Source organism: Strigops habroptila, chromosome 5, assembly GCF_004027225.2.
Source record: "Strigops habroptila isolate Jane chromosome 5, bStrHab1.2.pri, whole genome shotgun sequence".
Classification (NCBI taxonomy): domain Eukaryota; kingdom Metazoa; phylum Chordata; class Aves; order Psittaciformes; family Psittacidae; genus Strigops; species Strigops habroptila.
In genome coordinates, this window is record NC_044281.2 from 3,970,789 (window position 1) to 3,982,888 (window position 12,100).

At 39.9% G+C, this 12,100-nt stretch overlaps 1 protein-coding gene across 1 annotated transcript in view; it reads right to left on the reverse strand.

Annotated features, from left to right (window-relative positions):
• ERBB4 (erb-b2 receptor tyrosine kinase 4) overlaps positions 1-12,100 on the reverse strand; it is a 616,088-nt gene that overhangs the window by 137,695 nt on the left and 466,293 nt on the right. The window contains exon 16 of the mRNA XM_030487261.1: positions 11,639-11,713. Within this exon, the coding sequence (XP_030343121.1) occupies positions 11,639-11,713 (75 nt within the window). The remainder of the gene's footprint in view (positions 1-11,638; positions 11,714-12,100) is intronic.

A 12,100-nucleotide genomic window follows, 5' to 3' on the forward strand; every position in this document is an offset into this window, starting at 1 on the left:
TGTCTAAATGCCCTACACCCATTATATTAATCATTATAAAATCCTGTTTGATTATGGGGAAAAACTAATATGAAATTGAGATCTTCTTTCTGACACAATCTTATACAGGATCATCTCCTCTACAATAATATGCCCCAAAATTCTTCTATGTCCCTAGCTGACTAGTTATCTCACAGTAGTTCTTATGTTACCAAGTGGAGCAGAGAGAAACTCTGGTGTATCTTGCAACTCCTCTTTATTCTAACCATCATCCCCCTGCCAGCATTTCCCCAGAGGCCATTCAGAAAAGAAAAGTTCAACTAAGAAGCTCTGAACCCACCCACCTTCACTCCTCTCCTCTGTATCCACAGCCATGCAAAGGAATCTATTTCATTTCACTGGCTGAAAGTGAGGCAAGGCAAACCAGTCTTTGTGAATATTATCCTCATCTTCTACTCTCAGCTCTGCTGAGGATTTTTTTTGTGTCTATGTACACAGCAACCTCCTATCATCTTGATAGTCACAGATGTGACTTGATTAGAAAACCAGCTTGTGTCCATGGTGAGGATACTGCTCAGAGTAACCTAGACTCTGCAACAGCTGTTTTATTATGATTATTTTGCAGTACAGTATGGCCCACATAAAGGCAAAAGATAATTTAGTAAAACAGCTCTTCCTTCTCCCAAATTTCAGCATGAAAGAACATTCCGGAATTTATTGCAGATACCGCCCTTTCTATGCATCTTACGTACTCCTCTCCCAGTAGCTGCTCAATTCCCAGAACAGAGCAAGCCAAGCATGTAGGGAAACAGTGATCCAGCTTTAAAACCTCGTTTTCCTCTTTCAGCCACAACCCCCTTCCTACTCTCCACGCCACCAAATCCCCAAACCTAAGCACCAGCCTCTCCAGCAGACAGTGGATCATGCTGACTTCTTGTGCTTTTATGTTTCACAGCTTCTGAAGCTCATTAGGACTCAAGAAAAACAGAAGAGAGAAGGCTCAGACATCTTTTTTTTCCTGCCTCTATCATAAGGGAGCACGAAAATGTTGATAAAACCAGCTAGAAAGAATACACACAAACATACTGCTACAGCTATAGGTTTTGGCTTGCTCTCTTAGAAATTGCCTTTTTCTCACTGGAATTTTCCTGAAAATGGAAAGAGCTCCCTTATTTTAAAAATCCCTTGACTAAAAGGTGACTCAAACGTCCCAAAGTTTGGAATTTAGAGCCTGAGACACTGGTTGATCCAGGAAATCAAAGCAAAGAGAGTTCACACAAAGCTGAAGTGGTGAGACAGCACTGAACTGCATCCACATCATTTACATGCAGAGGATATTGCTGCCACGAGGGAGGGAAAGCCATATCTACAGGAGATGGGACTATTTTAAAGCTAGAATACTATCCCTTCAATCTGTTCTTTGTCTATTATCCTTACTGTGATTGAGACTATGCATATTAACAACTAGTGGCCCATTTTTAATGCAGGAACACTTTCTACTTTTTTTCTTCCCCTGCATCAGACCATTTGGGGCAGGGAAAGAGGTAATTCCTCAAATGTACACATTTTCCTTCAGGAAGGTTATTCACTCAAACAAAGCAATGCCCACTGATACAGAGGCCATTGAAATAAACTGAAAATACCCCACTGACTGATTCAAACCTGCTGGGAATTTAGAAGAGACCAGTTTGGCCACTGGTGAACTGCCCAACTAGAATTAGCCCTCTTGCCTCCAGACTACCAGGGCATTGCTGTTTGCTTCTCACCAACCACCCTGCAGGATTCTTTATCATGGTCCATGCTCCCAGCATTATTTTCAGATGAATTTGCAGATTAAGATGCTATATTGCCAAAAGCAGGGATTGCAATGTCTCCTCTCCTCTTCAGCATGATCTGGAAGACTATACTCAGCAACACTGACATGAAGCCTTCAGGTTCTAACCTGGCTGAAGCTTGACAGCTTCAGCTCCATTAGCTGGAGCAAAACAAATGATAACAACTAATTAAAACCACATTCTCTATCCTTTTGTTTGCTTCTAATTTTCCACTGTCTCTTCTTCTTTTCACCGATGTTGCTTTACAGACTCTGTGCCTCCTAAGAAATATCTGCGCTACTTAATCTCAGTAACATCTAAACATCATTAGGTTTACTACACATCATTAGGCTTACTAAAAGTAGACAGCTGTGAGTTAAAACGGAACAGTGAGTAAAATTACCAACATGTAATGAAAAACCAAGCAAGCATTTTAAGAGGCAAGTAACACCCTGGTGCATTGCTTTGGTGGCCTGTGTTTTTAGTGGACAGGCTATGTCACAGGCAGGGTATTGGGAGTCTAAGATAAATCACATGAGGAAATGGTTCACACTTCTTACTTAGCCACTTGCATTTCAGACAATTTTCCTGCGACTACTACCACAAAAACTTCATCTGATTTACAAATGGGGGATTACCTCATGCCTGGACCATGTTTAACCAAAGGGTGGCCTTTGTCCTGGTGACAACTGTGAATCTGTTTTCAATTTCTGCATAAACACCCCAGTTCTTCAGGCTAAGCTATTACCATCTCTGTCAAGAGATGTACCAGAACAGACAAATACACAGTATACTCCTCACAACTCTCTGCCAATGAAAAGCTGAATCAGAACTAGCCAGCACACGGTTTTCACATTATCCCCATTTTTTCCTTGCCTGTTCAAGCATCTGCTTAGCCTCAGCTAACTACAGAAATTATCTGCATTATCTTCCATTGATTAAACAGCCAGTACGTCTGCCAAAGAACTTGTTCACCAGTGTGGGAAGATGTTGTCATCAAAACTTTACATCAAATTGAAAAACAGCGTGACTTTTTTTGACAAAAGTACTGTCATCACTACAGAAAACTTCCCTTTCAAAGGTAACATGCAAATAAAGCCAGTATCTAGATACCACACCTTCTAAAACTGCATAGTATTAAAGACACGGCTCCACCAAAGCATCTTCCACGAAAGGAAGGGTGAGACAATGAGAGGGAGAGAAAGAACAGACAAGAAAAGGAAGAGCCTGCATTGCAGAACAATGTAAGATACGGAAGTACTTTTCACTAGTATCTGAGGCTTAGAGAACCCTATAGAGATGGACAAATTTGACCTTTGAATTTATGTCATTAGTGAAGAAACACAGCCCTGGGAAACAATTTGCCTTCAGTTGTAGGACATCAAATAAAAATGCTGAACCACTAACACAAAAATGCTACTCTATTTATTCAAAAGAAGTCTCATTCAATCTGAATACAGGCACAATGCAAGAGAGTTCAGTCAAATCGGTAAGCTCTGAAAGAGTTTCTCCTCTCCCCTAGCAAAGGACAGTCTGAAAACTCAGAATTTTAACTGCTAACCAACAAGGATATTCCAGTATAACAGAAGCCTTGTGGAAAGTCATGTGGAACTCTCACTCTGTGCCTCACCAAAGCTGACAGAAACCAAAGCCCAGTATTCAGCAGGAATCAAAATTCAAATGAGGAACTCTGGGTCCTAATCTTATAGCATGAGCCAAGAGCTGACTGTAGGTGGAAACTACCATCTCAGACATGAAAGTGTTATGTCACACACTGTAAACAACAACTGGAGGAACCAGTGAAATCCCCTGGCCTGAGTATCCCTACAACACAGCCTACCGGCTTGGCTCAGACCCATCATGCTTGCAAGGGAAAGTTCCAGTCTTGATTTTACAAGTCTAGTGCTGAAGAAAGGAACATGAGAAGGAAAAATCATTCTAGGCATTAATAATCCTCATTAGAAAATACACTGGCATTTTGTGGTGTTGCATGTGTCTTCCCTCAGGTTTGACCCATTTCATTAGCTCACATTGAACCCTCCTGTTCAGTCTGCTAGACCAGCACCATCTTTAAGCAAACTTTTGTTCCTTATCCATGTACTTTTAGATGACAATCAGGCTCTACACTTCAACCTTCAGCCAAAATAAGCTTTAGCTGTTTCAGGTCTCGAACTTCTTCACTACAAGGCACAATGTGCAAAGCTTTAATTATTGCTGGTGGCTCTTTTCTAAAGCCTGTTTAACATATGGTCCTGAGGAAACAATCTTCCTGAAGATACAGGGTCTACATTCTTGTCCAACTTTATCCACTATCATTATAACGAGGCAGAGAAGAGGCAAAATACCTCTATTTTACAGAAAAGAGATGCAAAGTAAGCTGAACTAACAGAGAGAGGGCATTGCATGGGAAATGAGTTTAGTATTAGGTCCCCTTTCCCACTACAATTTGAATGTAGTTATTTGAAAGCCTTCATACAAAAAGCCCAAAGGCACAGACATTTTCCCACCCTGTTACTTCACTTTACAGCATGACAGGAAAAAATTATAGCAAGATAAAGTAATTTGGTCTGATGGCTCAATTTACTACTACTGTATTCCTGTACGGTTTCTGCTCTTAGTGGCAACACTTCCACCTTTGGTAACTGCTGCAGTACAACTTCCCACAGGTAGCACCAAAGGACAGAAGCTTCTTAATTCCTTCAAATCTATAGCTTGTTTTACTAGTTTACCCTTGTGCTTGCAGGCTACACCCTGGTAAAACTGGAACCTATCTTATCAAAATCAAAGCTGGTATTTCAATTTCTGCAAAAAACAAATGAAAAGACCACCTGTGAACTGTATTATGGGCATTAAGAAGTTATCAGCTCTTTTTGATCTAATGCTGGAAAAACTGTTGCAAATTAACTGATAAGTAGAACATGCACTTTTGTGTGTGAAACAAAAAAAGGTAATGGCAATTGCAGAGTTCAGATACAAATTCTCATCAGCATCAAGTCATTCCAGCAAATATTTAACTGGTTTTAAATAGGCAGTGGAAAAGTATGCACGAGGGAAGATTCTTACAAGATCACTTCATAGATACCAGAAAGGAAGAAATCTATCCCCAACCCAAATGTGGTAGATTACATGGCTTGTCATACTAACTTTGATCTGAAGAGATGTAATTAAGCAGGTTTGGCTGTATACACACTTATAACACAAGCACACCACTACCTGTGTGCTGTTCTAAAGAACCCCAACCAAAAGCTTTCCATTTTATGCAAGAATTGCAGCTCCTTTATCCCCTGACAGGTCGCAGTGGGTAAGCCAGAACACAGAGAATTAAGTCTTGGCTTGACTCTAAACTCAAATACATTTGTCACGTCCATTGTCTAAATACAAAAGAGCGACAAATCCTGCATTACGCAGGTAGACTGAAGTAAGGCTGCAAGCTTTAGTTCTGATTTACTGTATGTTAAATATTAATGAATTATTAAGAAACCATTCACTGAGGTTTAAACAACACTACTTCTTACATATTTCTAAAGCTCTGCTGATGTATTTTTAATAATAGATAATTAATTTATAACAACATTAAATCTAAAGTAAATCCTCATTATAAGCCATAAAAGAAACCCATTGGAGCATGATGAAATATATACTGTTGCTCTATAATAATGTCACTTCTTCGTGGCACAATTTTATTTCTGCATGGTATACCACTTGTGTAGCCAAACCAGTACAGACACACAACACAAGGCTTATATAGCCTGATGAACAATAAAAGCAGTGACCTCTGCAACAGGGCTTTCTGTTGTTTTCCATTCTAACAATTCATTTTCAAATACTTCTTGTCCTAATGCTTCTTGTCTTTCAACAGTGACCTGACACGTTTGGCTTAATCACATCTTATTTTTTCTGCTCATAGTTAGAGTAAAAATAATTTAGTTGGTTTTCTGAACAAATAATTCTCCTATTTTAAATGTATCTGAAAATCTATTTTGCAACTCATGGTTGGTAAATATGGTGTTTAGTACATGCTGTATATTTTCCATGACGCGCTTCATAAAACTCACAAGCTTGCTGTTCAGGTGGGCCTGAACCTATGTATACAGCTCATCAAGTTGGACCTTGTATTCAAGCCACAAGAGGAGTAGGACTTCATCAGCACTTGGCATGAAGTTCTGGATGCCAGAGGTAGTACGAAATGCATGATAAGCCGACCAAATGCTGAAAGTCCCTGCACCTTTTCTGCAGAAACCTGCTCGCTTGCTTGGTAAGCCTGGGTGCTAAACTAATGGCTCTTCAGAGCTCAGTGGCTGAAGACAGCACAGGGCTGGGACATACTGAATGAGACAGTAACAACTGCCACACCTATACCCACAAGGAGACATGCTGAGATAACTTCTACAACCTCACTGAGGCATTTCTCTGTTTCATGAGCACCACTGCACGATCATGAGTATTACCCAAACCCATCAAACTCTGCTGAGAAGCCTGATCTATGAGTATCAACAATCTCGATATACTGCAAGAGTATTTTGCTCATATTTCACTGTGTAACAAACTACTAGAAACATCAGATTTCTGGCCTTATTCTATCCATTGCACATTCATCAGGATCCTCCAACTACTGAAGCCACAAAACAGATTTTAAAAAGCCTTGCATGAGAATTGCTTCTAGTTCTTTCACTCTTCCAACCTTAACAGTTTATTTCTCTTTATACCAGCAGAATCTAACAAATCCATCCTATGAGACCACACTAGCCAACCCTGCAGAGTAAAGCAGATTAAGTAGAAACCCTCAGAGATCCCACACAAATCTTTCTGAACATGTTATAGAACAGAGGTTTTAATACAATGAGGGCTTTTTTGTCTGTGGCCAGATTTGTACAGCAGAAAAGAAGGAAAACCTTACCTAGCCCCTTTCCTGAGTAGACCAGTCTTACTAAGAGGGAGTTGTGAAAAGTGGGAGAGCCCAAGAAATCACTGCAGTTACTTCCATTCATGCCACGGGGGTACTCAAAATGTATTCCTCCTAAAGCTCCAGGCAGTGAAATGCTGTGACAACAAAAATGCCCACAGCAAAGGTCTGAGAACCACTTTAGAAGCAGCAATTTCTCACACAGAACAGGAATTTCTCTATCAGTGTATCCTAAACAGATGAAGTGTAAGCTCTATCCAACCCACAGAGGCAGGATCAGAAACTGCCTGGTTTTCTATTCTTAATAAAATAAATCTGTTTCTTCCACTGCTCAGTTCTAATACAGCATCAGAAAGCTCCATATTAAGTGCCTCTGAAGAGTAGCATCTTTTACCAATCAAGTAACGTAGCTTAGTTTATACTCAGATCCTATTTTTCCTCTTACTTTATACAGAGATTCTCTTCCTCCTCCCCTCCAGAATGACCATAATCGTATCTATAAAAATACAGAGCATATGGAATGCTTTCCTCCAAGCAATGGAACAGAGTGCCATTAAAGCAATGAACATAAGCGGTTTATTAGAGGTGGTTTCCCTTCCCCATCATCTACGCAGAGCTGCTGTGAAATTCTATTGAAGTCATACTGTGCAGAGGTACAAAACAGCTATGAAAGAATTTGCCTGCATTACACAGGGTTTACTGTTAATTAGCTCTTGTACACACACGCAGTACATAAAGCCTGCTTTTTTTGTTTAGGAAGTGATGATTTGTTAAGAGGATGTCCTTTGTTGATATAAAGCTCACATCAGGATTGTCATTTGAGTTAACATCTACACGTCATTTTATGTAACCACTTGACAATGGTGGTCCTGGCTAATTAGTTTCTGTTAGTTAAAAGGGAAATGTGAATGACACTTTCTTAGGGCATAAAGAGAGAGACATCAGCTTACTCAGCCTAATAACATCAAGGTGCTAGTTCTTTCCTGTCATATTCACCACATGCTTCTGATCACATCACCAGATTTGCAATCTCTCACGCACCGGAAAACAGAACCTTCACTCCTCCTTTGATGATCTTTTCTCTCTTAGTATTAAGCTGAATGAATCATAGGAAGGATGAACACATCTAAAATCTGTACTTGAAGTAAAAACTTTGTCCACAGCCTCACTTCAAAAACCGAGTTCGCCAAACTTTTCTGGTGGACTTGGAAGCAGGGGAGTGTGGAAGAACCAGCCTTTCATGACTGCCTAGACTCATTTTCTTAATGAACAGCAGAGTATTACTTTTATAGTTTTCAATCTCCTTTTCAGGCAATGCTTATCCAAACCCTTGAAGCTGGCATACTCCTCTTTGTGCTCTTTGTTCCAGAGCTAGCAGGTACACTATTCCACTTGAAGAAGCCACCAACTACAACTGTCAGCAGGAGAAGTGTCATTCTAGTAAGAGCTGGGAAAGAAGGACAGCTAATTCCTTTGCGCACCCTGGGAAATTCAAGCCACCATCTGCTTTCCATCTTTGCCTTAGTGATTTCTAAGAAATTTCGATAAAGAATAGGGAACCCAAAGCGAAGTCTTAAAGTAACAATCTAGTACCTATTCCCTCTACCCCCAGAAGGCAGAAAACAACAGAAGAGCTATGAGCAGCTAGAAAAGCCAGAACACAAGGCTCTTGTCTCCTCTCTGTTCCCTGGGCTGAGATTCTCAGCACAGCAGGGAAGGAAGGAGACAGAAAGGACGACAAAGCAGCAGTAACATTAGTTACATGCCACCTTGCTGGGGCATTCTCTGCTGGCAAGGCCTGTCCCATTCCTTCTGGCCTCTGTGTCATCTGAGCAGCCTGAAGAGGTCAGTCAGAAAACCTGCTCAGCAAACTGACTCCGTGATTCAAACGAATTACAATCAGACAACACTGTGATAGGGGTGATAGGAATTAAACATGGTATAAATACAGACAGAGTATGTCACAAATGTGAGGAAAGGCTTTTCCTGCCATATCATTTCAACTACAGTAAATCAAAAGCTACAATAACAATAAGCAGAATTTGTAACTAACCATCAGCAGGAGAGGCACTCATTTCTCTTGTGATTTCTGCACCTTTACAGTTTGAACTTTTCCTGGCAGTTAGGAATACAGTGAAAGCCTTTGTGAACATAAGCTCAACACATCGAAAATAAATGTGGGTCCTCACACAGAAACAAAAGAGGCACATGAGATCCAGCAAGTAACCTAACAGTCATTTGATAAAATCTATCGGGTAGTCTAGAGAAAAAGGGCTAAAATAGCCCTTATACATGGAACTGAGCTGGAAATGGGAAAAAGGTTTCCTGCATCCTTTTGGACAGAACTCTACTGAAGCTAAAGGTTTTAAAAACCCCCAAACACCTATGCAGAAAGACACAGAATACCTAAAGTGAGGGGTTTTTTTTTCCACAAAGTATAAGGGACCAAACACAAGCAGAAAAGCTGGAGTTTCTCCGGTCATCTGGAAAACAAGCCATGTGATGCACATCTGATTCATCTTTATTAAACATGACAGTAAGAATCCCTTTGCTATTCTACCAGACTCTTACAAAAGCCCTCAAGTCAATGGACCATGGCAAAACCAATTTGCAAACTGCAAAACTGGAAAGAAAAGCCCCACTGGTACGAAAATGGAAATAGGTGAAGATGAGAAATATCTCATCATTTCGGTTAAAGCCCTGCTCTCACTTCCAGCTGCCCAAACAGCAGAAAACTCTGCCCTTCAACTCACTGCTAGTTCACATCAGTGGAAGAAATTCAAGTCAATGAATAAAGATAAACTGGATTATTAATTACTTTAAGGTCTGTAAGTTTAGGGAGGGCGCACAATTGTTAAAGGGACATGAAGAAGGTTCTATCTAAAGTAAAACACGTCCATTTTTGATTTACACCCCTAACATAATAAAAGTATCACTTTGCCAGTGCAGTTTTGCCCATTTTTAGCCCAAACAAAATGAAGCATTTTTACACACACACAAAAAAGAATTTAAAAGCACAATTTCACTCTTCTAAGAAACATAAAGGTATGAAATTTCCTTCTTTGGCTTAAAAATGACAGAATACATATATACTGATACTTAAAGTGCAGTAATTTTCCTAAAATAAATTCAGGAACAAAACAAAATAAAATCCATCAGATGTCAAGGAAACATGTGAGGCTCTTCCCCCTCAGACTGCATGGAGCAGGAAGTCATTCATTTGAGCAGAGTCAAACATTAGCTTTAATTTCCATCCCCCTTGATAATTTGCTTTAGTACCTTGACAGTGAATTCAAGGAGACAAACCCCACCATGTAGACAAAAACCAAACAGGCATTGCCTGCTAACGCACGGCTTAAAACTGGCACCCCACTAGACAGCACTTTCTTTTGTGTTGTGCCATCATGTCTGAGGTTCCACTTCTTTAATTCCACTTTTAAATACAGGACCCAATCTAACTTCCAGTGTGATTAACAGGAGTCTTTCCATCAAATTCCAAGGGTATTTGGCAGTACCTCCAGAGACTTTACTACTACCTGAATATTTTCAATGCAAAGGTAAGTTTTGGAGTCATACTACTTGAATCCAGCAGTGAACAAGGTCTGGCTTTTGGGTAACAGAGGAAGGTAGAGCGAGCAGCCTTTAACATTACACCCACCAAGTTGTCTTCCTGGTACAAAGCCCTTCATGTTCCCTCAAAAACTGATTAAAACTCCAGTTGATGAAACACTTGTTATTTTTAAATTGGTTACTAAAGCAAAGAACTTCAGCATGACCTTTGTTCTCTGTCATTTGGTAAGCCCCTTGAATTTACAATACTACATGTTCTATATTTGTGCTTTGAATGAAGCACAAATGGAGGCCTTTAAAACCGATCGCTTATTTTGGGCAGCTCAGTTTGGATGAGTACATCCACAGAAGTCCCCCACAGAAGTATCTCAAATTGGATATCCCAGAGCAGAAAGCTTAAAACAAAATACTGAAATATTCAAAACCTCCTTCCTTGGGTCCATGAATCAAGTCAGAACTGATACTGATTTCATTAAACAGATATACCGTTTGATAGCATTTATAAAGTATTGTTTTTCAAGTCTAAACATGTTCTCCCTCAGCAGCTAGAAATAGGAATATTCACATTAGGCACACAACTAGGAAGGAAAAGCACCTTAATTTTTTTTCTTTAAAGACAAGGAAAACAACCAAAGTAAAATCCTTCATGAGGTGAAATTGACTGAAATGCTCTATTTTTCATCCAGCCTTAGCTCAGGCCAATAATCCCAAAGCCTGGAAGTCATACTAACCAGTTTGAATTTGCACATCAACTCAATGGCAATAAGGGCTTTCCTGAAAAAGAATGCAGAGTGTAACTGCAATGTTTTGGGAGTCTTCCTACATTCGTTTGTTTTGATTGTCATTACTGAAAAATAAAATTGCTGCAAGGTTACGATTTCTCTTTTTCCTAAACAGAAGAAAAATACCCCAAACCAACCCAATCGAATAATAGTGTTGTGTGAATTAAGGAGGAAATTAAGTTTTGCTGAAACATTTCCTTTTTTCCAGAGAAGCATGGAATGAAAACTTCATTTGCTTTTAAGCTCTGCCTTAAAGAAAAAATGAATTAAAAGGGAAAAAAAGTGAATTCCAATTCAACCAGTTTTCACCATGTTTACTTTGAGTAAAATTGCATCAAGAAACATGTATGTCTGCAGAAAATGCCAGAATTAAATCCTTATTGATTTCACCTAAAAAAGGCATTTTCTAATCAGCCTGAACGATTAAGATATTGAACTGGCTTTTCAAATGGAAAAGTAAATTTGGATGTTCGTATCTCACTTCAGGACGAATTATATTCTCCCTATCATTTGTGTTTCTGGACAAACTGGATAGTATAACATTCCTGTGGTAACCCTGTGTACAAAAATGGAGAAGTGGTGGATGTTACCTAGCATGTTGTGGTAAAGTGGACTGTCGTGTCCATGGATAGTAAATGCAGTCATGACTAGCGGGACCTCTACACCTGCAGGCAATTACAGAACAAAAGACGTCATTTGCCATTCACAAGGACATGCACATGCATTCGCCCTTGTCCACACGTGGAGGATGGAAGACACACAGGGAACGATCACTCAGCAAGTACCTATCCATCAGGCCGATGCAGTCCTCAATACGTGGCCCGATGCACCTGCAGCAAATCCAAATTGAGAACAGGGAGAGAAAGAGAGAAGTTGGTTATTTACAGATCCAAGCAGCAGGAATCCCCTTTGTGACAAATTCTTAATTATAATTCTCAAGAGAGACCCAAGTCGCCACAAAATTATAGCTTGTGATAAAAACAAGCTTGCAATGGGAACGGTAATAGCAACAGCACTCCAAGGTTGGACATAGCTTGGCTCAAACAACACTT